This window comes from Salvelinus fontinalis, chromosome 23 (assembly GCF_029448725.1).
Source record: "Salvelinus fontinalis isolate EN_2023a chromosome 23, ASM2944872v1, whole genome shotgun sequence".
NCBI classification, from domain to species: Eukaryota; Metazoa; Chordata; class Actinopteri; order Salmoniformes; family Salmonidae; genus Salvelinus; species Salvelinus fontinalis.
Window position 1 is genome coordinate 28,171,282 of NC_074687.1, and position 27,480 is coordinate 28,198,761.

Sequence of the window (27,480 nt, forward strand, 5' to 3'; positions counted from 1 at the left end):
CTCTCTTTTTTCTCTCCCCTCCACTTGAAAACATGCAGCACCTCTTTAGGTGTTCAAAACCTTGAATCCCTGATATCTAATATTAATATCAGAATCTTGTATGGCGCAGACATGTCTATTATTTTTAGACCGACAAGTTTTTTCATGGTCGTGTCCTGTATGGCACAGTATTCCGTATGGGCCCTTGTCAAAAGTAGTAGTGCACTATATGGATAATAGGGTGCGATTTGGGATGCATATCATACTGTATTAAAAACATGTATTCTGGTTATAATGTATTGTCCATTCAATTGGGTTGCATGTGGTTGGTTCTACTGTACTATTGATCTGTCAATGAATGACTCTTTGTTTTTTTTAACTAGCATATTGATATTTCAAAAGCTATGGACTTTCTACTCATGCAGAAAATTGGGCTATTAAATAGACTCAAAGTTATTTCTGGCACACAAGTCTTAAGAGAAGCATTGTGGTAACTGGCTTTTAAATGGGTTTCCGCAGGGACCTGGATGAAGTGGGATCAGGTAACCTAGCTATATTGGTCAAATTGATCATGACATCAGCTAGGTTATATTGATGATATAACCTACGGTGTTCGAGAATACATCTTAACTTCATGGTTTCGTTTTAAAATGTGTTGAATACTCTACGACTCAATAGGGTCTAAAACGTTAAATGATTTCAGCGCTTTCAATGTCAGACTCAGACAGCATAAGGTGAATTGGCGTTACACCGCGACATATGCACGAGATGCATGCAAGACCGACAGCCTTAACTATCTCGTTCCCCATCGCATGTCTAATAATAGCCAAGCCCCGGTAGGCTACAGCATACTCTGCTCCGTTAGTCAAATGCAGCTCAGTGGGGTTCTTTGGATGGATCGCATCTGTTTATTTCAATTCCAGAATATCTATAATGTATTATCTTTGGTTCTGCCTCAATCATCTTTATTTTGACTTTGAATGCAGACAGGCAGTGGCCCCTACGGGCAATCATACGGAGAGCAGATATTATGTGGAATTGTGCAGATCTTAAATACTGTGAAATTACTGTGTAGTCTATTCTGAAAGAAACAGAATGTCACATTATACAACATCCGTTCTCTACAAGTTATCAAATTGTGAAGTCTATTTTTCGGTTATTTGCTGTAAGAATGTAAGAATGTGTGATCACCCAGCTAACATAGAGATCACAGGCTACAGTAGCAGAAATAACCTCTGCACATGGAGAAACTATGCTCTCTGGCTTTAATGAAATCCGCTCCATGTGATATTTGAGAGTGCAAACCCCATCCAGCTATTTTGTTTGATTCAGTGCATTTTGGGAGCATATCGGTAGAATAAAATGCCACTTCAAGTTCTCTGATGAGTTCTCCATTTGCCTTTTCCTTCCTGGTCTGGGGAGCAGCGCAAGATGGGAAAAATCTCGAATCTCTGCGTGCTCAGTGGGACCCTCGACTGAACAGCGACAGTGCTGAAGACACCGCTGTCTGCCGCTATTCCGCTCTGCCGCTGTCCGTGGTCCTGAAGTAGAGTGCGTCGTCTTGCTCACAAGGGTCATGAGAAGCGCCGCTGTTCCTGCATTCTCCTCTTCACAACATTGGCCGTATAGGCCGAGGACTTGATTCGGTGCTTTTTCGCCTCAACTTATTCAACTAACGAGCATCAAGCTATGATTGCTACTATGTTCTCAACTTCTTCCCGGTGAGTGCGCACGGAAAAGTGTGGAAGATAAAACGTATATTTAGGCTAACATTTAACTTTCCCTCGCGAAAAGGAGATGTTAGGTGTAAATGTCGTTTCTTTTAGATATTTGTTCTCCTCTTAAAGTTGTATCTTCCGGATCTCTGGTCTATTATCTTTCCCTTTGCCATGCACGCGCTGCTGGATGTATGCAACAAGACCGAATGGTGTTTTTGATCTGCAGCAATTGGAAGTTGATTGAAATGAACATCACTGCCGTGGACGTCTAGGATCAGCCTATTGACAACAATAGAGGGAATTATAATTTTTCGAGTCTTATTTTTCACACGTGAACTGCCTATTGTGATGTTGTTATCTTAATCTCTGGGAAATAAGGGATAATCATGTATCAGACCGATTTCTGTGTGCATATCACATCGCTCGCGCTGCTCCAAAGGCATCGGTACCGACAATGGTCTAGTATCTAACTGCTTTTACGCACAACAATAGCAACTGAAGGGGGATTATCTTTTTATCTGGAGCCTGGTGGTTTTATCGAATTGTTCATCTGGAAGTTGTTGTGTCCTGTGTTTAATCCGTTCTACCGGTTTGGATCTCTGTTGATCCCGACTCCTACCAGTGGAACCAGGCATTTCAACGCGGTGAGTCAGTCTGTAATGCCCAGTTTATCCACCTTCCCATTTATTGTAAAATCCATTGTAAAACCTCGTCTCCCTTTTCCATTGTCAACACATCTTATTTCTCTTGGAGCTTTCTCTTACTTAAAATACTGACATTCTGCAGTTTATATCATAAATGTAATGATAGGAAATAGGCCTACTTTAGATTGGTATTTGATCACAACAATATTGTCAAGAATTTTTTCTGTCAATTAAGATTCAGTGAGTCTCTCCCCTGGCAGGAAGGAATATAATGAACAGAGCTCAGTTTAGTCTCGAGGCAAATATATAATTCCGTTCTTCTAGCTACCATCGCGAGGGGCGAAGCGTTTGGACTAAAGCCTATTGCGCATTAAGCACTGACTGGGGAAATATGTCAATATTTTGGTAAAGGCTGTTGAAGTAAAATAAAAACAAATAAAATCAACACTAAGCATTGGGGGGGTGATCAAATCCCCACTGACAAGGGTGTTCAAATGATTATCATGGAGAAACCTGTTGGTCATGTAATTCACATTGAAGATCCAAACCTGTTTTTATTATTATAAAAGCAAAGCACATGAGACCCTACAAGGTTATATTTTCACTCTGAACTGCACTGGGTTCAAGGTGCCATAGCCTTTAGTCTTTAAGAAAACACCGGTGTTTGCAATGTAGCCTACGAGCCTATCAACTGTACCAATACTTTACCTGGTAGGTTTCCGTTACCGATGCAATGGGCGACCTCATTTTTAGGAATCCAACATTAGCCTAAGACATTTTTTCTACTCATTTCTGTTTATTGGTCTTATTTATTCTCATATACATATTGTCCCTCTTAATTTCTTTCTCTCGCTCTCTCTCTCTGTCTGTATGTCTGTCTCTCTCTCACGCACACACACAAAGACGACTTAGATTGTAAACCTTTACTGTGATTGTGTCCGTGGTTGTGAATAAGTCTAATTGAAAATATCCCACACCATTTGTATGATATCATCAGGATGTTTATTTGGCACCTGTCCCAAACAGCCTTGTCTTGCTTCATTCAAGAACAGACAGTGAATGGAAAGTTAAGGGTAAAGTAAATGCAACTTCGACCCTCTCCTTGAATGCAATAGGAATACCGCGGCGAAGGATGGGCCCTCACTTTCCAATGACCTGCGTTGTCCTCCTCGCCCTCCACGCCACTGTGTCACCAGCCTCCTTCAGTCCCGAGGATTACGCCGCGGACGAGGCGGAGTTAACTGCCAACAGCGACACCATCATTTTCGACGACTACCGGGGGAAGGTTTGCGTGGACGACAGTGGCTTCGTTTACAAACTGGGGGAACGATTCTTCCCGGGACACTCGAACTGCCCGTGCGTTTGCACCGAGGACGGGCCGGTGTGCGACCAGCCAGAGTGCCCCAAGATACACCCGAAGTGCACAAAAGTGGAGCACAATGGATGTTGTCCGGAATGCAAGGAGGTTAAAAACTTTTGTGAATACCGGGGGAAAACTTACAAGATCCTGGAGGAATTTAAGGTAGGGATGTTTTGTGTTTATTGTCTAATTTGCATGGTCTATTGATCAATCGTTTGTAATAATTTAAAATGTTAATTTCAAAATGTGGATGCAATTACATTTGTACCACAATACACATAATCAAGCATATAATTCGTTTTGCTTAATTAGGTAATGAGCTGAGAGAGAACAATTGAATGTGATCAAAACAATGCAGCAGTGTTGACTGCATAATTGTTGCAACCCCAACAACCATTCCACTCAAAACATGATTGTAATGTTTGCCCTCTCATAATATAGTAAGTTTAAAGATTTGCATGGCCATGCCAGATGGAGAGGGTCAACTATAACTGGTATTTAGTTTTCCCTCAATGGTCTCTGCTGGTAGGAGAATCAATTTAATCTATTGTGTTTGTAGAATCACAGTGCAACATGAACTCATTAACTCACTGCATTATTTGACGTCTGTCCTATTTAACGGATATGGCTGATTAGCAATGGCACTATGTGCTGCACAATAACTACAGGCACCTCACACTGTATCAATGGGCTTGGAGATTTCCAAAGCAAGCAAATTCATCAATGGCAAACTGGAGATGATTTGAGCCATGGTTTGAGTATTATTGTATCATGCTTGAAGTAGTCTTGTCTACCATACTGAATGAAACCCATACCCAGGTTGGAGTCGGACGTTACATGGTGGAAGAGGCTGTAGCACAGCATAGGGGGAGGGGGGGAGGTTGCGTCAGTCGGGTGAGAGCAGGAGAAGAGGTCAGAGTCATTTAGTGTTGGCATGGACAGTCCTAGTCTATACTGACCAATGATGAACACCATTAGCATTGCTTATTACTGGCTTATAAACAGGGTCTATACTATAGTGCTGCTCATTTTATTCTGCTGTGAGTGAGTCAGTTGACCTTACAGATAAAAAAAAGTAAGGGCCAGGAATAAGTACATTTTCAGACAAATGTTTCAGTCATATACTGTTGCCTATACCCAGCAGTGTTTACTACAACTATGCTGGATAATGCAGCATTCATTCTAAACATGAGAAGGAATTGTGCCAACTTTTCCCTTTAGAAGATGCATTTCTTAGACCCGTCACAGTGACAGGAGGAACCACCTGGCGAATACAGATGAGCTGAATACTGTAACAGCAGCACTGACATGACAATCATAAACAAAACCAGAGATATACCCTGAATAGTAATGGGTAGTTGTTAGTTGTTGTACAATGTGAAATGTTTAGCGATGTGAAATAGGAGATTTTCTAGTAACTAGCTACAAGATCAGGGTAATCGCATGATACCTCCCTAATCCTCTTCATACCAAATAAACATGATGAAATGACTCGACTGAATGTCAGTTGTTTCAGTCCATGTCACTAAAACATATACAACACTAATTACAGGACTCATAATTATTTTACTGCATATTGTAAAGAAATGTAATGTAACTAAACAATTTAAGGACATTTTATAGAAGAAAGCAAAGATGATCTAAGACCAATCTAAAGTACTTCTGCTAAAACCCTGTAACACAATTGCACATGATTGAGCTCTACGGGTGGTTGTATTTTATTGTATAGTTGTAGTAGTTTCCATGATGATTTAGCATTTTAGTGCATGAGGTGACCAATGACATTGATTACATTTACGCTTTTGTGAAATCATACTGTGTTCCCAATCATCCACTTGTCTGATGGTTAGCATTACATCAAATTATGCTAATGTTCCATTTCCATTCCCCAGAAAATCATGGTCCCTAAAGTATTGTTGTGAAGTTTGGTATACAAGTTTGTTAGGTTGGTGGTAAATGCAACACAGAGATCAAAGGTATTCAACTCTTACCCTACAATTCCAGAGCCTGCTGGTTTTCTGTTCTACCTGACAATTAATTGCACCCACCTGGTGTCCCAGGACTAAATCAGTCCATGATTAGAGGGTAACAACGAAAAAAAAGCAGTGGAACTGGCTTCAAGGTCCAAAGTTGAGTTTGAGGGGCATAGACCATAGTTGTTTGTTTCTGTTACGTTATTATTTGTAATTTTGTTTCCAAGAAATCTAATCCCTCAAAAAGGCCAGGTAGTTTATTTGATTAGCTAATGTCCTTGATCATATTCTCCTTCTCAATTCAATTCAATCAAACTGTTACTGCTCATCCCAAGTGATACACCTGCCACTAGTTCTAGACAGCTCCATATCACTTGCAATGCTCTTACATCTCCAGCATGAGGCCTGACATTAGCTAATTAGTATGGGGGACTTCAGTGAAGCAATGTGTTGCTAATAAGGTTGTGAGAGATCAGGCATTTACACCTGTGTACTTAATCCATTGTGATCGGTGACTGGGACTGCATTCCAAATGGCATCCTATTCCCTTTCTAGTGCACTAGTTTTGATCAGGTCCCACAGGACTCTAGTCAAAAGTAGGGCACTGTAAAGGAAATAGGGTGTCATTTGGGACTTAGCCTCGGTGGATCGGTGTTGAGCGGACGAGTGGCACGTCAATGAAGCCTCTTAGCCCTGTATTGGGATGCACAGCCATGCTCCCCTCAGGGAGAGAGAGAGAGGCCTGTGAGCGTGTCTAAAGCCTGCTGGTTTGATGTGAGATCAAGTCCATCAATAGTGCATCTCAACCTCCAATCCCCACTAACCTTGAGTGGCGGGGCCCAGCGAGAGGGAAGGACATTTCCCGCCTCTTGAAAAACCATTCATTTGTTCCTATCGATTTTCTCAACAGAGAAATTACACATGGAGGCAGAACAGAGATGGGAAACTGTGACTGGAACAATAAAAATGGCCCCTCTTCAGTTAGTTTAGATAAATAATTGATATAGGCAAGGATGGCCATTGACCACAGCTTCGAAGCTTCGATCAGATCACTGTTGTGGGATTGTTGATTCGTGACAGGAATCTAATGACTTGAGGAAGCTAAAGTCATAAAACCATGGTTGTGTCCAGCATGAAAGTGCCTGTTTATGAAAGCATGAAAGACATATGAAAGTATTATACTGTATCTCTTTGAATTACTGTATAAAACGAGGACTGCATGGTGTCCAGCGGAGTTAACAGAAATCAAAGGGTGCCAGTCGTTTCTAAAGAAAGACCCAATTAAGAGGATACCAACAGGACTGGTTTGCATTTCCTTTGCCCTCGTCACTGGCGCTTTATGCAGAGCTCCATGTTTACTGAACACAGCAGGCAGGGAAGGAGTCCAACAGATATCAGCATCTTTAAGACCGACAAGGTAGATGAGATCTTTATAAGGTTGGAAATCTCTCTAATATCTCTTCTAAACAAGCAGACATACAGCCATGGGGAGTATGATAGAAACACTGGGTTTATGACCAGTATGTCTAACACCCAAAAGGCAGGATTTAATTTCATAGACTAGACTATATCACCACCTTGTCCAACATCTTATGTTTCTCTTAAATACTAATTCACTGATGGAAGAGGGAATGTCAATAATTTGTGCATTACCCATAGCAAGTGTCTCCGAGTTACATTCTATAGATGCCATGTCAGTAATAAAACCCATTGATAAAGAATGACTTGATTGACCATTGATTGATCATATATGGTGCCCTGTAATCTGTTAAGAAATATGCTTCAGCCTTAAAGACCTCATTCGTCAGAAAGGGAATCTTTCCATCCGCAGAATGCTCAGTCAGTCTCTGTTGGGCAGTAGTCCATTATTTATGTAGATGTAATGTAGTTGGAGGGAAGCTACTTTATCAAGTCTGGTGGACAGTTGGGTGACGGGGGAGCTGCTGTGCTGTATACTATATCCCACTCTCAGTAGAGATGTGCCACTCACCGTTGATGCTAAATATACTTTCATTTTAGATGTATGTTTTGTATTATATAAGATAGATATTAGATAGAGAGAGTATAAGTATATCAAAAATAGAGTACATTAGAGTATATGAGAGAGTTGTGCCACTCAACCTCGGTAGGTGTTTCACCTACAGGGTTCCCCGTCCGACGAGGAAGGGACCAGTCCGCCCGTCGTGGCTCCCGCCTTCGCGCCTGTACTACCCCCGGCCCTTCCCCCAGCCTCAGCCCCAGACTCTGCAGCGCAGCTCCAATCAAGAACCAGGAGATATAGGGTGAGTTCAGATCCCAGGCCATAGAGATAAAACAATTGTTCTATATCTATGTCCCAGGCTGGCAGGACGTGACAGAACAGGACAGAACAGAACAGGACAGAACAGAACAGGCTATAGGGCTGGGATGTGAACTCAGATCAATCCCCATCCCATCCGTGCTCCTGACTGAGTTCCTTAGGGGAGAGGGTTACAGAGAGGGGGTGTGAAGGACCTCAAGGACATTTGTTGTTGAGTCCCCATCGATTCAAAAATAGACACAAAAAGCAACCTAAGTCCTACAAGCCACACTGATTTGATTTGTTGGTGCATAATTTTGAGGCTCTTGAATATAGTTTCTTACTTCTATTACAAATACTGTGTAGAGATTCTGCAGCTCTCTGCTCTTAGGCATTACTACACATATTGTTATGAGAGAGATGGATTAGAGACAGTCTACTGACATGGGAACCCAAGAGAGACAGATTAGAGACAGTCAATTGACATGGGAACCCAAGAGAGACAGATTAGAGACAGTCTAATGAAAACGGAACCCAAGAGAGACAGATTAGAGACAGTCTAATGACAACGGAAGCCAAGAGAGACAGATTAGAGACAGTCTAATGACAACGGAAGCCAAGAGAGACAGATTAGAGACAGTCTAATGACAACGGAACCCAAGAGAGACAGATTAGAGACAGTCTAATGACATGGGAACCCAAGAGAGACAGATTAGAGACAGTCTAATGAAAACGGAACCCAAGAGACACAGATTAGACACAGTCTAAAATATGGGAATTCAAGAAATAAGAATTAGACACAATCTACTGACATGGAAACCAAAGAAAGACGGATTAGAGACAGTCTAATGACATGGGAACCCAAGAGAGACAGATTAGACTATGTCTAATGACATGGCAACCCAAGAGAGACAGATTAGACTATGTCTAATGACATGGGAACCGAATATAGACAGATTAGAGACCGTCTACTGACATGGGAACCCAAATGAGACAGATTAGAGACAGTCTACTGACATGGGAACCCAAATGAGACAGATTAGAGACAGTCTACTGACATGGGAACCCAAATGAGACAGATTAGAGACAGTCTACTGACATGGGAACCCAAATGAGACACCTCTGAATCTATTGAATAAGAAAGCACTCATCAGACTCACAACAGAAGTGACTGCAGCGGTTCTACAAAAAAATGCTTTGATTTACTAAAGATACATTTTGACAAAATGGCATGTTTTAGGTTCTATTCTGACGGTTGAAGATCTTTCAACTCTCTTTCAACTGCTCACATGTGTATAAGGGCATTGCAACAGCTTTTTTAAACACTGATCAGACTCAGAGGTGACTGACTGCAGTAGAAGTTCCACAACAAAATACATTACCTTTCACGGTCACAAATATTACAGGAAAACCAGACCATACATCAGCATCTGAAAATTACAAAGTAATGAACTAATACATCACCCTTTGCACATAAAAAAAGATAGAATAAGTGAAAGAACATCCACCCACACGTGTGTGCTGGCGCACACACACACAAACCCCCTCCATCGCCCACACAGTGTACATCCTACAGTAATTAGCGACTGTGCTCTTCAGCACTGACACCTATGAGAGGAAACTTGCTTTAACACGCATCTAAAATGAGTTTCTCAAATAGATTTTCATTTCCAATTTGCCTGAGGATAAAAACATTGTTTTAATTTGAAATGCTGATTAAGCCACAAACGAGACACAAACGTAGGCCAAAGAGAACTGGAGCTTTGAACTAGTTTGAGCAACTTCCTTTCATAACTAACTTTATAAATTAGTTATTGACTAAGGTGGCCCAGCACGATTCCAACACCATCATTACATTTTCTGACGACACAACAGTGATAGGCCTGATCATCGGCAACGATGAGACAGCCTATATGGAGGAGGTCAGAGACCTGGCAGTGTGATGCCAGGACAACAACATCTCCCTCAATGTGATCAAGACAAAGGAGCTGATCGTGGACTACAGAAAAAGGAGGGCTGAACATGCCCCCATTCTCATCGATGGGGCAGTAGTGGAGCGGGTCGAGAGTTTCAAGATCCTTGGTGTCCACATCACCAACAAACTATCATGGTCCAAACACACCAAGACAGTCGTGAAGAGGGCATGACAACACCTTTTCCCCCTCAGGAGACTGAAAGGATTTGGCATGGGTCCTCAGATCCTCAAAAGGTCTACAGCTGCACCATCGAGAGCATCCTGACCGGTTGCATCACTGCCTGGCAACTGCTCGGCATCGACCGTAAGGCGCTACAGAGGGTAGTGGGTACAGCCCAGTAATTCACTGGGGCCAAGCTTCCTGCCATCCAGGACCTACAGTACCTGTCAAAAGTTTGGACACGCCTACTCATTCCAGGGTTTTTCATTATTTTTACTATTTCTACATTGTAGAATAATATTGAAGACATCAAAACTATGAAATAACACATATGGAATCATGTAGTAACCAAAAAAGTGTTAAACAAATCAAAATATGTTTTATATTTGAGATTCTTCAAAGTAGCCACCCTTAGCCCTGATGACAGCTTTGCACACTCTTGGCATTCTCTCAACTAGCTTCATGAGGGTGTCACCTGGAATTAATTTGTGGAATTTCTTTCTTTCTTAATGTGTTTGAGCCAATCAGGTAGGGTGGTATACCTCTCCTCTCTCATCCCTTCATCTCCCATCTCCACTCCACCTCTCCTCTCTCATCCCTTCATCCCTCATCTCCACTCCTCCTCTCCTCACTCATACCTTCATCTCCCATCTCCCATCTCCACTACACCTCTCCTCTCTCATCCCTTCATCTCCCATCTCCACTCCATCTCTCATCCCTTCATCTCCCATCTCCACTCCACCTCTCCTCTCTTATCCCTTCATCTCCCATCTCCACCTCCCATGTCCACCACCTCATCTCCCATCTCCACTCCACCTCTCCTCTCTCATCCCTACATCTCCCATCTCCACCTCTCCTCACTCCTCCCTTCATCTCCCATCTCCACTCCACCATTCCTCTCTGCATGTATTTTGGCTTTCCATAGCCCTCATCACTTTTGCCAGCACCCTCAACTGCATGACTTTCCCCATCTCTCTCCCTCACCCCAAACTGCATCCTTATCTACGCCCCAGGGAGTTTGTCTGTATCTTCCTCATTTCCCTCCTCCCAACAGTCTCAGAGTTCAACTACTACAGTCTTGATTGCTGTGTTGACGGTCAGTTCACTTTAATATGAATGTGGATGGGCTCACAAATTACCATATAGTTTGATTCAGAAACATACTAACACACCCCTCGGCACGGCTAAATATAGTCTTGGTGTTCTACTTTATTTTGTGAGTTACTGTAGTACTTACAGACCAGGGCATGAATTCACTTCACAGTACAATAAATCTCACACAAGGTTTCATTGAAAGCACTCTAGCCCTGTTACAGTAAATTAATTGATGGACGTGTGCACTTGCCTGCAATGTATTATTGAGATAAAATAAGTACGGAAAAGGGCCATTCCCGTTAAGGCTAAATATACTGTCATTTCAGATGTATCAAATGTATGACAATGCAACCAGTCAATAAATTGTATTTATTGCGTTTGTCTTGTCATGATTACAGAGAAATATGAAATTGTTCTGGTTGATTCCGTTGAATAAATTAATCTTACAGTCTTCGTAAGAGACCCCCTGACAGCACATGAACAAATACAGTAGGGAAGAAACACAATTTAGAAAAATAAAATAAATAATAGATACAGTTGAATTCAACCATCCATATCTAATGTGTCCCTCCAGGAGTAGTGTGCAACTTCACATCTTCTATCTGTGCCATAAAGATGATTTTTAAATGTTGAGTATATGATGCTAAATAGAGTTCAGTGATGGCTTGTCAGTATTTTAACCTTTAGCATGTTTCGGATTCATAACCTCCCCCATAAATTTGACACCAGATCAAGCAAATTCACCCAAAGGACAGTCAGCTATATAAATCCATACATTTACATACAGAACACTTAAGGCATTTTACTGTACATCTAGTGCTGAAAAACATGTTTTCACAGTATTTTTCAAATGGAAAAAGTTATAGGTCTGTGAAAAGATCAATTGCATGAAAATGTTTCTTATTCAAATATCAATTATAGGTATCGCAGGTTGAAGAGGCTGGTAGTGTTTGAAAAATGGACGAAACCTGTGAATATGGCAGGTTTCATTAATGTCTGTATCATGAAATGACGTTTTACTAGTTACAAGCAGAGGATGCTTGAGTTGTCTGACAGCTCACACCATCTAAAGGTTCTGTAAGATCATTATTTCAATGCTACAGTTGTATAACAATTTCATAGCCCTTTAAATGTCTCTCATGTGTTGGAAATGTTGCAATCAGACTGGTCTGCAGATAAAGATTGCATTTTAAGATGGAATCGTAATTGAGAATGGTTTATGTGTGCTGACCAGCATTTAGCCAATAAAGTACTGCAAGCAGACATCTGTTCAATCCCCGGGATGTAACTGAGATTGTTGTTGTTTGTTCAACTTTGAGCTAATTCTGTATGAATTTTTACCTGGTTTGTTTGGTTAAATCAGGGGACCACAGACTAGTGCACTGAAAAAAACAAGATTTAATCTCACCAGATTACATTTGGTTCAATATCTACGTTGATAAAAAGTGCATTCTCAAATGAAATCGTGATTGAGAATGCATTATGTATGCTAACCAGCACCCAGCCAATAAAGTAGTCAGTTCAATCCCAGGGATGCTACTGGGATTCTAGTTGTTTGTTCAACTTTGAACAGATTCTTTATGAATTGTGTCTTTGATTTGTATTAAAGTAAACTGGTTTGCCTGTCAGGTGACCCAATAGGCCAGCACACTCAAAACCAATATTTAATCTCACCAAAGATTTGGTTCAATAGGAATATGGTTAGCACTTTACACTACAGCGCAGGATAAAGTGGTAATTACATGGATATAGTATGGTATTACAAACAGTGAGGTTTTTCTCAGTAAAAGTCATTCAGTTTCAGTTGACAATTAAAGACTGCCATTTCACCCTCCGACACAAACTTGTTTGTTTGTTCTTGTTTAACATTGAGCTCAGCACAATTAGGGAGCATGTCCATGGATAAGTTCACAAGCCCTTGGCTCTGAGGCCAAACAGTGTTATTAATTCAATTTGAAGGAATAGACAGGGGATCATTAGTGTGTGGAACAGTCTCAGTTTGGCAATTACACTATGTACAAAGTTTAAACACCCTGGCTACTGAGAGGGCTCAGGGCTCGCCTCTCTCTCATCACTCTACCCTATTGACCCTGACTCACACATGCACCAGCCAGCCAGGCACATCTCTGTGTCTGCATCTCAAATGGCTCCCTACTCCCTTTATAGTGCACCACTTTTGATCGGGCCCATAGACATCTGGTCAAAAGTAGTACACTATATAGGGAATAGGGAGCCATTTGAGATGCAGGCAGAGAGATGTTGACTCATACATATGGAAGTGTGTTTAATTGGCACACTTTGGGCGTTGGGCCAGAGAAAAGGCCATTGGGGCCACAGGGATTTTAAACATTGCTAAAAGGAAACCATTTGCTGTGGGTGAATGTGCAAATGAAAGATAGTTTTGTCATTCTCTAGAGCCAGTGAATTGCTTTCACTGTAGCTTACAACATTACAGCATACATTCTACACAACAAAAGGCCTGTAGTACAAGCTATGATTGAAATGTGGTCAGTGGGTAAACTAACTGTTTTCAGCTCATGTAGACATGGCTTGACAACAACTGTTGGAGTTCATTCTGTTTCAAGTGGGTTAAGTTTTCTCTTAGGACAATGGAGATACGGTTGATGTGGCTTGCTTGATATGTTCCAATTCAATATCTGTTTTTAGAATGCCCCCCCCAAGGTTGACTAGACTAAGCATTGTGGCTTAGGCACGGTGATTGGTCATATAATATTTTTGAAGTGGAGTTCAAATGGGTTTTAATGAGTAACCCTACAGACATCTCACTCTGTTCCCTGGGTTGACCTTCTTAATGTTCAGTCCAATAAACCTTGTATTTTTTCAAGGCTTTTTATTGTCAGGGAAACCAACTTGATATTTATAGTAATGTTGCCAGCATGTTGTTACAATGGTAAGATGATTGGTTTTCAAATGCAATTCAAATATATCTTTCTCTCTTTTCTCCCTCCCCCTCTCTCCCTCCAGCCTTCGCCTTGTGAGTGGTGTCGCTGTGAACCAAATAACGAGGTGCACTGTGTGGTCTCTGACTGTGCCGTCCCAGAGTGTGTCAACCCAGTCTACGAGCCAGAACAGTGCTGTCCCATCTGTAAAAACGGTAAGGGCTCTTCCAGTTGTGTCTTTCGGGGACACACACACACACAAACACACACCGGTTTCACTCACACACTTTCTGTACATCAACCTTACGATTGCATTGCTGGTTGTTGTGTATATGTAGGTAAACCAGACTGACGCTGTGCTCACCATTGTTTCACAAAACAGAATGATGAACGAGGCTAGTGTATTTGTATATTTCTTGCTGATCTTATAGGTTTTTTATGTGAGAGTAACATTTCCATAGTATTCATTACACATTCATTACGCAAATAAACGGGAAACCTGTAACTGTTTCAAACGTAACCCACACACACACACACACACACACACACGGTCACCACTGATAAGTCCGTGATAATCGAAAACTTCAACAAACATTTCTCAATGGCTGGCCATGCCTTCCTCCTGGCTACTCCAACCTTGGCCAACGCCCCGCCCCCCCCCCCCCCCCCCCCCCCCGCTGCTGCTCGCCCAAGCCTCCCCAGCTTCTCCTTTACCCATATCCAGATAGCAGATGTTCTGAAAGAGCTGGAAAACCTGGACCCATACAAATCAGCTGGGCTTGACAATCTGGACCCCCTATTTCTGAAACTGTCCGCCGCCATTGTCGCACCCCCTATTACCAGCCTGTTCGACCTCTCCTTCGTATCATCTGAGATCCCCAAGGATTGGAAAGCTGCCGCGGTCATCCCCCTCTTCAAAGGGGGAGACACCCTGGACCCAAACTGTTACAGACCTATATCCATCCTGCCCTGCCTATCTAAGGTCTTCGAAAGCCAAGTCAACAAACAGATCACTGACCATCTCGAATCCCACCGTACCTTCTCCGCTGTGCAATCCGGTTTCCGAGCCGGTCACGGGTGCACATCAGCCACGCTCAAGGTACTAAACGATGTCACAACCGCCATCGATAAAATACATTACTGTGCAGCCGTCTTCATCGACCTGGCCAAGGCTTTCGACTCTGTCCATCACCATATTCTTATCGGCAGACTCAGTAGCCTCGGTTTTTCTAATGACTGCCTTGCCTGGTTCACCAACTACTTTGCAGACAGAGTTCAGTGTGTCAAATCGGAGGGCATGTTGTCCGGTCCTCTGGCAGTCTCTATGGGGGTACCACAGGGTTCAATTCTCGGGCCGACTCTTTTTTCTGTATACATCAATGATGTTGCTCTTGCTGCGGGCGATTCCCTGATCCACCTCTACGCAGACGACACCATTCTGTATACTTCCGGCCCTTCCTTGGACACTGTGCTATCTAACCTCCAAACAAGCTTCAATGCCATACAACACTCCTTCCGTGGCCTCCAACTGCTCTTAAACGCTAGTAAAACCAAATGCATGCTTTTCAACCGTTCGCTGCCTGCACCCGCACGCTCGACTAGCATCACCACCCTGGACAGTTCCGACCTAGAATATGTGGACATCTATAAGTACCTAGGTGTCTGGCTAGACTGCAAACTCTCCTTCCAAAATCAAATCTAGAGTCGGCTTTCTATTCCGCCACAAAGCCTCCTTCACTCACGCCGCCAAACTTACCCTAGTAAAACTGACTATCCTACCGATCCTCGACTTCGGCGATGTCATCTACAAAATAGCTTCCAATACTCTACTCAGCAAACTGGATGCAGTTTATCACAGTGCCATCCGTTTTGTTACTAAAGCACCTTATACGACCCACCACTGCGACCTGTATGCCCTAGTCGGCTGGCCCTCGCTACATGTTCGTCGTCAGACCCACTGGCTCCAGGTCATCTACAAGGCTATGCTAGGTAAAGTGCCGCCTTATCTCAGTTCACTGGTCACGATGGCTACACCCACCCGTAGCACGCGCTCCAGCAGGCGTATCTCACTGATCATCCCTAAAGCCAAAACCTAATTTGGACGCCTTTCCTTCCAGTTCTCTGCTGCCTGCGACTGGAACGAATTGCAAAAATCTCTGAAGTTGGAGACTTTTATCTCCCTCAACAACTTTAAAAATCTGCTATCCGAGCAGCTAACCGATCGCTGCAGCTGTACATAGTCCATCTGTAAACTACCCACCCAATTTACCTACCTCACCCCCCATACTGCTTTTATATATTTACTTTTCTGCTCTTTTGCACACCAGTATCTCTTCTTGCACATGATCATCTGATGATTTATCACTCCAGTGTTAATCTGCTAAATTGTAATTATTAGATTTATTGCCTACCTCATGCCTTTTGCACACATTGTATATAGATTCTCTTTTTTTTCTACCATGTTATTGACTTGTTTATTGTTTACTCCATGTGTAACTCTGTGTTGTTGTCTGTTCACACTGCTATGCTTTATCTTGGCCAGGTCGCAGTTGCAAATGAGAACTTGTTCTCAACTAGCCAAACTGGTTAAATAAAGGTGAAATAAATAAAAAATAATGAAAAAACACAACGAAATAATTAAACTTTTATGATATTGAAACCAACGAAAAGATGATCTATTTCTCTATGTCTGTCTTTTGATGATCAGTCTTCAGTCTCTTTCAGTGTTTTATGTTTTATATAAATCGTTACCTTGGGGGGCTGCCTGACTGCTAATGAGGACAATACTAACTGCTTTAATTAAATACGACACACTAAGCAGAAAAAACACAGGCTCAGATTGGCCCATTGATTACGGAGCATCCAGAGAGAGCATAACTGTGTGTGTGTGTGTGTGTGTGTGTGTGTGTGTGTGTGTGTGTGTGTGTGTGTGTGTGTGTGTGTGTGTGTGTGTGTGTGTGTGTGTGTGATGCTCATAATGGGCCCCTGGAGGGCCCTTTATCTCCATGTTGCCCTGATGCCCTTGTCAGTCGCAACCAATCCCCAAATTATAATTATAGAATTCCGATGGCTCATTGGCTAGTTATAGGAGTCAGGGCAGGAGATATGGCTGAGCCAGCCCAATCCAAGAGATTGAGAGAGGGAGAGAGACAGAGAGAGAGCGAGAGCGAGAGCGAGAGAGAGAGTAGCTGGCTGGTCTGGTTGTGGCTCATTTGGTTTCATTAGCCTCAAGGGCTGGATTGATCAATAGACAACTGGGACAATCAAGGATCATGAACGTTATATGCTGGAATGGCATAAGGATTTAATTATCATCTGATTATGTATATTTTGTTACCTGAGCCAAATACCCACTATGAGGGTATAGTCTTGCTGGTCAGAATTCATGATGATGATTTTGCCCTAGTATAGTCTAACTCTATCAAAGGAAAAGCCAATCGAGGAACCGATGGTTGATCAAGGAATTCCACACAAGAGTATCCACTCAGGATATTGCTCATTGAAGAATATATAGATAGATTAATAAATACATTTCCCAATTTAGACTTCAGAGGAAATCAAAATATTATCTTCCTTAAAATGACTGCGTATTTTCCTTTGTCGCGTAGTTTGACCTATATAGGCTAAGCTCTCTGACAGAGGGTAACGAAGGTGTGCAAGGAAGATGCCTGTACACACACACACACACACACACACACACACACTGGGCCTGCAGCTGGAGGAAGCACTAATCCACATAGACAGGATACGGTGACGCCCTTGTGGCGGTGGCATTTAAGGGAGCCTGCCATCTCCACCCCCCTAAGAAACCACGGCAAGCTCTGGCAAGATTATTCTCTTGAGCCTGGAGTGTGTGTGTGTGTGTGTGTGTGTGTGTATATTTTGTGTAATGCTCATTCCTGGTGTACTGTAGGAGGATAGAGGATAGATCCATTCTTGTAGCCTATTCCAGTTGGACGTCTTTAGGAGCTTGCAGGAGACAGAGAGACATGCCTTTTCACTTCGCCAGCTCTTGAGATGTTGGCTCGCTTCAAGCCTATAAAGCCTCCCTCAGATTGAACAGATAGTATGCATATCAAATGGCACCCCATTTCCTATATTTACCTTAACATTTTAGCCGTTTAGCACACGTCCTTATCCAGAGCAACTTACAGTTAGGATACGCAAGTCTCTGAAGTCCATGCGGACGTGAACACACACGCACACACACACACACTTTCTGATCCCACTGTTTTGCATGCTCACAGAGCTATGCCAAAGTCTGGAAAACCAAACAAAACATTTCCATTTGACCCCTCAGATATGGCGACCAGGTGTCCCTGATTTTCAGGGGCAGGACCCTATTTTGGTGGCTTGTACCTGGCTAGATCTGTCCCCGAAAATGTTCCCGATTAGCCCTCAGAAAGTAAAAAGCAACTCTGATGTTAAATTGTCGCTGATATTTCAATAATCAAACGGTGTACAATCACATTTGCATGACCTGTTAATGATCGTTTTACTAAGTGATACGTTATAACTACCGCATGAACAACCATGCCCATGGCCAGAGAGTGAATCCAACAACATAGGCTAAACCAAATTTGGGTGATTAAAAAGTGACTAGATTAAGAAAATTGTGGAGGGGTAATCCATTTCTGTGGTATAATTAATCAAATTCATTGAAAGGACTATAGTGAAAATGTATTGTTAAATGTAGTTCCATGCCATTGTTTTTATCGCGCTGCTACAGTCCCCCCAAAAAAACATTTTCCAAAATCTGGTCACCTTACCCTCAGAGGACTGCACCTGACACAAAGTAGTGCACTATATAGAGGGTAGAATGCTGTTTGGGATGCAGACATAACCATGGAGAATGAACTGTTCCATACATCAGCAGACACATGTTGACTAAAGTACCCTAACATGTAGAGGGCTTCATCAGGCTTTCTTCAAGGTTTCCTCTTAGGCAACTGAGGAGCTGAAGAAACCCTCAGCATTATGCAACTGTCTGTTACGTTTTGCTTTGAACAACCTAGCTATATCATAAAGGGATAGAATATGAATTTACATCCTGAATAATGTAAATGTAGCCTACATAAAGTTGTTTTTCACTTTACAGGGTAAATACACATGGAAATTAGCTAGTCTTATAAGCTTGTGTCTTTTACTGTTCATCTGAACTGTCTGTCACTGTAACTTCCAGGTGGACAGTCATGTGACAACACACAGAGACAGCTGTGGACAGGTAACATGCATCCCTGTTGACAGCACTGACAGACAAGCATTGGGTTTGAATGGAGCAACGTCCCAAAGTCCCAGAGCCTTGTCTTGTCAATCTTCTGCAGTGATAGGCAGTGGAGACTGTGTCCTTGCTTGTGGATGTGTCCCAAATGCCACCATATTCTCTTTATAGTGCACTACTTCTGAACAGGGCTCTGGTCAAAAGTAGTGCACTATTAAGGGAATAGGGTGTCATTTGGGAAGTATCTGGTGCCTTCCTCCTGCTGTGACTCTCCAGTCGTAAACAACCACACTTGGATGCCCACTTCTCTCATCAACCTCTGCCCTGTTTGTCTGTAAACCATGCCAACTATACTAAGGGTGGAGGGTGGATCAATGGGAGTTAGGGCTTGGCAATAGTTCACTCACAATGTGTCCATTGAGGTACAGGTCAATCGTTGAGTAGACCAGGAGAGTGTTCCTGGGCATAGATGAGGGTGAGTGGGTAAGGTGTTGGAAGCAGGTAGTAGACTAGAGGGGTTTTGGTGTGTTATATACTGGATCATGCCATTAGGTTTGTTTAGTCCAGCAGATATAGTAGTCACAAAAGTTTTAAAAAGTACTTTTCAGTTTATTGAAGAGTCATTGAAAATAAATGTCATTTTTTCGATTATTGAATTGACTGCCTGCGAATTGAGCCCAACCCAGGCCTAGAGACAAGATATTTGAATGCAATAAATATTAGACCTTCGAGAAACACTGAAGTTTTGTCATTGCATATTCAGAATTCTGCTGGTTCATGTCCCTCATGTGGGGCTTGTATCCTATTATAATGTGTAGAAGTCTATTATTATTGTTTTTACATATGATCACTCCTAATATTATCCTATGTGGTTTGAACAGACAGAGTCAAGCGTGCTTTTGAAATGGGACCCATTCCTTAAATAGTGCACTACTTTGACCTGATAATTTTGGACAAAGACAATGTCATTGTGAACTTGCTGGTCACACAAATCAATCAGCAAAGCCATTTCCCTGAGAGTAGGTGGAAGTGTTCTGCTGCTAGAAACGATCCTCGGAATAGGTTTAGATTAAAAGGCCCGCCCTTCACAGAATCTAGAAGGTTTTATAGATCTCTGTTGGACTGTTTAAAAGAGCGGCTCCAAAGTCACCGTCACACCAATTGAGCCACTGATTGCTTCGTTTCAATGATTAAAACTGGAGACAGAAAATTCCTGCCACCACCTGCATGCTCTCCTGTAGCAGGAGAATAAAAAGGTGCTGTTTCCTGAAGATTGTGCGCACAAAACCTGAATACTAAAATCTATCACTGTGGTTGTTGTGTAGAATAGCTATTTATGAGATTGCAAAAGGAGTGGAAACTGAATCCTTGGCTACGTCCCGGTTTATATATCTCCATGCTCCCAAAGTGTGCACTTGTTCACTTCCCTGCACTGATTTGAAGGGAAATGACTCGTACACGAAATATGGTGGAAACTCCCACTAACCCATGCCTCCACCCATCCAATGCCTTTAGATTTTTGGAAAGTAGTGAACGAGTGCACACTTCAGAAGAAAGGAGATCTTATTGGAATGCACCCATAGAAGGCAGCAGGGTAAGTCATTCACAAGCCATCTGATTATCAAAAACACAATCTGGAGATAATTAGCTTTTCCATAGATATTAAATAAATCTTGGGATAAAATGAACACAAATCTTATCTGAAGAAAAAGGGCACCGCAAAACTAATGTAATCTCAAGAAAAAAAACGATTCCTCCTTAATCATTCATCAGGATTATTTGCTGGTGTAATAAGATGTTGGTGTGGTGTATTGTAGGCTATGGTGTGCTGGGAAGTTCTGTTCGAGGAAGACTTTCTAGAGAGGCTGCAAGTCTTTCCTAATCTCAGCACCCAGAACCAAATCTCATGTGGGCACTGAGAAACATAAATTGTTAAGTCTGTCACAAGTAGGATTGCAAAGCTACTGGTAATTACCTACAGTTGAAGTCTGAAGTTTACATACACTTAGGTTGGAGTCATTAAGTCATACGACTTCAACTGTATGTAAACTTCCGACTTCAACTGTAAGTTGCCAGAATCTTCAGTAATTTTGGTAATTAACAGAAAATCTATGGCAATCTATTGAAAATTTGGTAACTTATAAAAATAAAATTGTATTCATATATATTAAGAATGTTGTTATATCTGTGTCTATATTGTCGATTAGCTTCTAGTAGATAGACCATATGGTTCAACAAAACTAGCCTAATTAATGTAAAAAGCATCTAATCAACAATGTCATTTTTTTCAGTTCATTTTTTTCAGTTAACTCTTCCAACTATTGACTTTTCTTCACAACTGCCACCAGTTTGACACCAAAACATTGGCAACAAATTTATGTTGACATAATAAACTAAATGAAAGTGTGTTGAAAAAAAAAAAGTATATTTCCTGCCAACACCAATGGCATTCACTAAGTTGATGGTTTATATTTATGATCATGTTTTACAGCTGTGTCATAATTCTTTTTTTTTATCATCTTATTTAATTTTCAAAGATTTGACATGTGATAAGGCCACACAGAGGGCCAGAGATAATTACAGACACCTGTGACACCACTAGATCCTTGAAAGATTCCAAAATTCTGGTAGGTGACTAGTAAACATCTTAAGTTTCCAGTAATATACCCTCCCTTTGCAACTCTAGTTAAAAGAGACCAGTAAGAATATGATGTAGGGGAGCTTGTGTTTGAAGAAGACTTTGTAGAAAGACTGAAGAGGCCTTTCCATGCAAACTATAGCTCTGTGTTAGCTTTGTATTTGAGGAAGGAGAGCGGAGGCCATAAAATGCAAACTGTAGCTCTGTGTTCAAGAGGGACTTTCCACAGAGGCTGAGGCGGCCTTTCCATGCAGACTAGGAGTGATTAATCTCCCTCCTGCCCCTCAAAGCAGCTTTCTGTCTGTGTGTGTGTGTGTGTGTGTGTGTGTGTGTGTGTGTGTGTGTGTGTGTGTGTGTGTGTGTGTGTGTGTGTGTGTGTGTGTGTGTGTGTGTGTGTGTGTGTGTGTGTGTGTGTGTGTGTGTGTGTGTGTGTGTATACTCCAGCCCTCTCTGTGCTGCCAAGCCGCTGCCTGCCCTATCTGCCAGCCTCCTCTCCTCCTCTGTTCGTGGTGCATTAGGATGCAACGCGTTCTACGTCAAGGGAGAGCCAGGCTAACAAAAGCGCTTTAGTGTTGCAAAAACAAGCCCATCGGTGCATGGCCGTGAAAGGATCTGTGCGTCGGTTCTGACTTCAAAACTCCCCAGGCAGGGTTCTCCACATCACTCTGCCATCCTCTTCTAACAGAACCCCCACGAGAGAACCACCACCACACTCATTTCTCCTTTTCTCTACCCTCCCTCCCTCTTTGTCTCTTATCCTCTCTCCCTCCCTCTCTTCTCGCTCTCGTCCTTTCCTCCCATGAGGCAGGTCCAAATTGCTTTGCCGGAACGACGATCATCCCAGCCGGTATTGAAGTGAAGGTGGACGACTGCACCATCTGCCGCTGTCACAATGGGGACTGGTGGAAGCCAGCACAGTGCCTGCGCCGGGAGTGCCTCAACGGACAGACGTTGTCATAGAAACCCTGGCCGGGACGGTGTCGGTGATGTGCGGTCAGGGAGCGGTCCTGCCTGCTGCCGTGGCAAACCAACAAAGCCCTCATCTTGTGTTATTGATATGATATGATGGACAGGACAGGAGCCCAATTCCTTGGCAACTTTGGCTAGGAGACTGCATAACTAGGTGAAATGAAAAGCTCTTGTACAGAGTACCTACACACCACCACAACCACAACTTTAAACACAGAGGCGAGGAGAGAGCAGGAACTTTTACTGAGACAGTTTTTTTCCTGTTTTGACTGACTATATATATTTTCTGATAATTACTTCTTGCTTGTGCTGCTTATAAACACAATATATTTCATGAACTAATTTCCTCCTAACCGTTGGCACTGTTAAAATGCTCAGTTGTTTTCTGTAAGTCTGTAAGCTTGTTGTAGCTCTCACTCACACACTTACAGGTGTTTTGAAAATGAGATCTAGTAGGGTTTAACAGGACACAATGACCGGACAACCAGTAAGCACACAATTTATGGCGCTTTTAGAAAAAATGGGTCTGGGTTTAAATTGAATAAGTGAGATGTCTTCATCATGCCGCACTCACAGCTCTTGGCTTCTCACTTCTTGTATGATCTCTGTATGAGTCAATAACAAAAGTTCACTCTTGGGGATGGGGTCACTGGAATGAATGACATACAATGTCAGCATCTCGATGTGTCATCTGGGCTGGCAAAAGCTGCATAACCACAAACAGATCCCCTCAGTTACAGTATTTACAACACAGAATATTATTGATGAGACTGTCTTTGAGGTGCTCTTCTCTGCATGGGGAGAATGGAGGCCAGTTTTATCCAATTTATCCAACCGATACTTTAGTAAGTGATAAATCACTGGAAAAAGTAGAAAAGGAAACCAACTTTACTTACTACAGGAGTTGAAATAAGGTCTTTAGTTAGAAGCCATGCAACCCATAACAGAGGGGGTACAAACTGCTCCAGCATCAATACACTACCGGGGCCATTCCTCTTGGCTTAATTGCCTTTATTGTTTTCCCTGACGGCCCAAACCAACAAAAAATATTCCTCAGAGCGAACAGCTTGAACTTGTTATCAAAGCAATTAGCGAGCCAAGCAGCGGCCTGCTTTAATTTCCCTTAATCAAGGAGTATTCAGGCCGGGCCTCTCTGCTCTCAGCAGTACGCCGCCCGCCTTGTCTGTAGGCAGAAGCCAAGCACCCAGTACACTCGGCAAGAACTCTGAGAGAGACAAAGGGGAAATCTGCACATGTCTTCTTGATGCTTCAAAGCAAAGGAGCACTCAGACACTCACACATATGCACACACACACACACACATACTTGTACGCACACCCTTTCGTCCTCCATAGGCCCATACACACAGCTTGCACAGTACTGGTAATTCCTTTTCACCTTAAAATATATTGATACATTGTACCCCAAGAAGAAGCACTTAAGCCAATAAGGCTCTCGCTGAGATAAAAAAAAAAAGCTCCTATCCTCCCGTTTTTAGATTACACAATAGATTGTTTGAGCTAATGCATTGCTTTGCCTATAGATTCCTATTGGTTTCAGCATCAACTCCACCCAACCTGTGTAGCGTGCACAACACACGCTCTCTTTCTTTTTAAAATGATGAATACTAGTCATTAATTCGAAGGCGAATTTCCCACTAAGCACATGCAATTCATCACTGATACTTTTTGTGTGTGTTTCAGTGAGAATCCATTCCTGTTAACCTTTTAGAAGCTATTCCTCCTGTTTGATGGATGAACTACTTAATAACGCCTTCCAGCTCCTGGTAATGAGACAGAAATGAACACAGGAGACCCCTGACTAGAGGTGGCGGAATAGAATATCACATAGTGTACATCCCAAATGGCATCCCATTTCCTTTGGGCCCTGGTCAAAAGTAGTGCACTACAGAGGGAATAGGGTCCCATTTGGGACACAAACAACATATACATTACCTAACGAGCCAACCCTCCCAAACATATCTCTGTCTGCACTGCAGCCACAGTATTGTAGACTACATTCTGTTCTACTCAGCTGCCTGCAGTCTTATTATTATTATTGAATGATGGGGAATTCAAAAGATGAACGAATGAGGGAAGGGGACTTAAATTTAGATTGCATCATTATGGTTAGAGTTGCTCAAGTCATTTTTATCATGACCTTGTCTTGTGATGAGTCATTCATAATGAGAAGAAAGAGTCTATTTCTCAAGCCAGAATACCTACACAGACAATACACATCACTCTACAGGTCCATACATTGTATGAGACTCCATGACACCTTTATCAGTCATCTCTTTTAATTAGGTCTATCATAGGCCTGATATCTGGGATTTTCTCTTCAGTGGGTCATTTATTTTTATGACTGGATATAGATTGTTTTGTCCTCCTTTATTATTTTGTGTATCTTGTATAGAATGAGGCTGCTAGCTATCGTTTAATTTCTCACCTGTTTTTTAGCCCTTTCATATTTTAATGGTTGCTCTCAATGTAAAGAGCTTCATGATTTAGTAGTAGTGTGGGTTGTAGGGTCAGCTAACCTGTGATCCCTTAGTACCTCCCTCAAGCTCATGCAGAGCAGACCCTCCGTTCTTAGATCATGTTGAAATTACCCCTCTCACATTGATAACCATTCATTATGAGACTTTCTCTCTATTGACGTTGACATTTTTGTTTGTCTCGTGAACATTTATGCAATGATGGAAGGAATGTCTTATTAGAGTAATGCAGAGGGACACATTCAAGAATGAAGGTTAATAAGGCAGTGTCTCGTAATTGTTTTTAACACCAGTTACCACACAACTTCTTAAACGGGTTACTACAGGGAGCTTTCAAAGTGGTCCAACTGTACGTGACCTTCCAGTTTGGTAGGAAAATATTCTGAAGTGTGCAGTAGATTTTGATTCCATCTCTGAGACCCCAGCTGGAGTGAAGAATTAGCCTTATTGAGTAATAGTTAAACAAATGTATCAAAAGATAGTCTGAGGGAGCAGTCAATATCCCTGTTCATTTTCTGTTCATAAAAGAGTCTGGTCTTTTGTGTGTCTGGCCTTGAAAGTCTAGCCTACTGCTCATGCACTCACTAGCCTGACAACCCACTCCAAACACTGCTCATTCACCGCCTGTCACCATGCTGTAAAGGTGTACCATACCATTGCTCTTTTCATGAGACACCGACTTATTGTAGCTGGACGCTATGAAAGATTGTTCTATTGCTTTTTTTTTTTTTTACAGAAACTCTTATATAAAGTGTGCCTGAAAACCAACAAGAGTACTATCTAATATGGAGAGAAAAACACTTAAACAATCAAACTGTATTATTACATGGGCACTGTGGGTTAGTCCTAAAGATTATACAAATATTAACTCCTACTGTTATAATTTAATGTTATATTGAATTAGAGCCAGAAATTATAATAATAAAATATAGGGTTTGGTTGGAAGTACCAAGACAAACACCCACCTCTACACCATAGCTTAGAAGACATAGTGGGTACATCTAACCAAACACTCCAGATGTTTATTCCAAATGAAATGAAACAACCCTTGGTGCCCTTCATGGTGTATAATAACTTGTAAATACCTTCAAAATGTATAATGTGTGTTCTGGAAATCAGAGGTGAAGAAAAGAAAATGTGTATTATTTATGAAGACAAAAACTATTTTGTTAAAGACTGAAAAATAAGTGTTATTATACAGCAAAGGTGTGTGTGTCGATTTCTTTCCTTCTTTTATTCTTCCTTCGCACTTCTATCGCCCAGGCGGAAACACACTCCTACTCAGGCTCAGGTTGAGAGTGCACAGATTGCAGATACTGAACAAGTGCAATTCTTCACCACTTTATTGTAGGAAGGGCCAATAGGGTTCTAGTCAAAAGTACTGCACTATTAGGAAATAGGGTTGCCATTTTGGATACACACTTTATATCTGCTTAAACTCTCTGGTTCTATGTCACTTTCCTATTCATTACCAGGCTGAGCTGAAGTTCTGTCTGTCCGCACCACTAATTTCCCCCTTCCATCTCCCGCATGCACAGGAAGGGGGAAGCAATTTAATGCGGCACACAGCAATCAATAGCAATTAGGCCTATCCCTGACTAATCCTATTGAGAAGGAGAGGGGCATCCTGGGAGATAGCCAAGAGAGGATGGTTATGTCCCAAATGGCACCATATTCCCTATATAGTCCACTACTTTTAGACCAGATCCCTATGCGAATGGGCCCTGGTCAAAAGTAGTGCACTATAATAGAGAATAGGGTGCCATTTGGCACACACCCAGGACCTCGGGGCTCAGAGACAGAAAGCTGCAGCAGCACACCTGGGTACAAATACGATTTGAAATCTTTCAATAACTATTGCATCTAAAGCTTTAGCCTGCCTGGAGTGCCAGATAAGCAGGGTTTGCCGTTTCGGCACTGTTTAATTGCTTACATTATGCCAGGCAAGCTCCATCAAACTCAGATGAAGTATTCAACACAGATGAAGTAAATGCTTTCAAATCCTATTTAAACCCAGGTCTGTAAAACAGTTGACTGTGCTCTGTCTGGTGGGTAACGCTGGTTGGTGTTTTT

The 27,480-nt window shown here is 42.1% G+C and overlaps 1 protein-coding gene across 2 annotated transcripts; it reads left to right on the plus strand.

The window, feature by feature from the left end:
• The first annotated feature begins 673 nt into the window (after window positions 1-673).
• On the plus strand, window positions 674-26,612 carry vwc2l (von Willebrand factor C domain containing 2 like). Of its 2 annotated transcripts, XM_055878340.1 has the most exons (5): window positions 674-2,341; window positions 3,457-3,863; window positions 7,819-7,956; window positions 14,168-14,297; window positions 22,750-26,612. In XM_055878340.1, the coding sequence occupies exons 2-5, from the start codon at window positions 3,474-3,476 to the stop codon at window positions 22,899-22,901; spliced, it is 810 nt and encodes a 269-aa protein (XP_055734315.1). In that variant the 5' UTR covers window positions 674-2,341; window positions 3,457-3,473; the 3' UTR covers window positions 22,902-26,612. The 2 variants fall into 2 exon arrangements, with proteins under 2 accessions (XP_055734315.1, XP_055734316.1); XM_055878341.1 differs by lacking the exon at window positions 7,819-7,956 and having other exon boundaries at window positions 688-2,341.
• The last annotated feature ends 868 nt before the right edge of the window (window positions 26,613-27,480 follow it).

Excerpts from the sequence above, each read along its gene's own strand:
- vwc2l (XM_055878340.1), top strand. The coding sequence starts at position 3,474 with ATGGGCCCTCACTTTCCAATGACCTGCGTTGTCCTCCTCGCCCTCCAC. Across the intron at positions 3,864-7,818 it reads AGATCCTGGAGGAATTTAAG|GGTTCCCCGTCCGACGAGGA; the intron begins GTAGGGATGTTT and ends TTTCACCTACAG. Across the intron at positions 7,957-14,167 it reads CAAGAACCAGGAGATATAGG|CCTTCGCCTTGTGAGTGGTG; the intron begins GTGAGTTCAGAT and ends CTCTCCCTCCAG.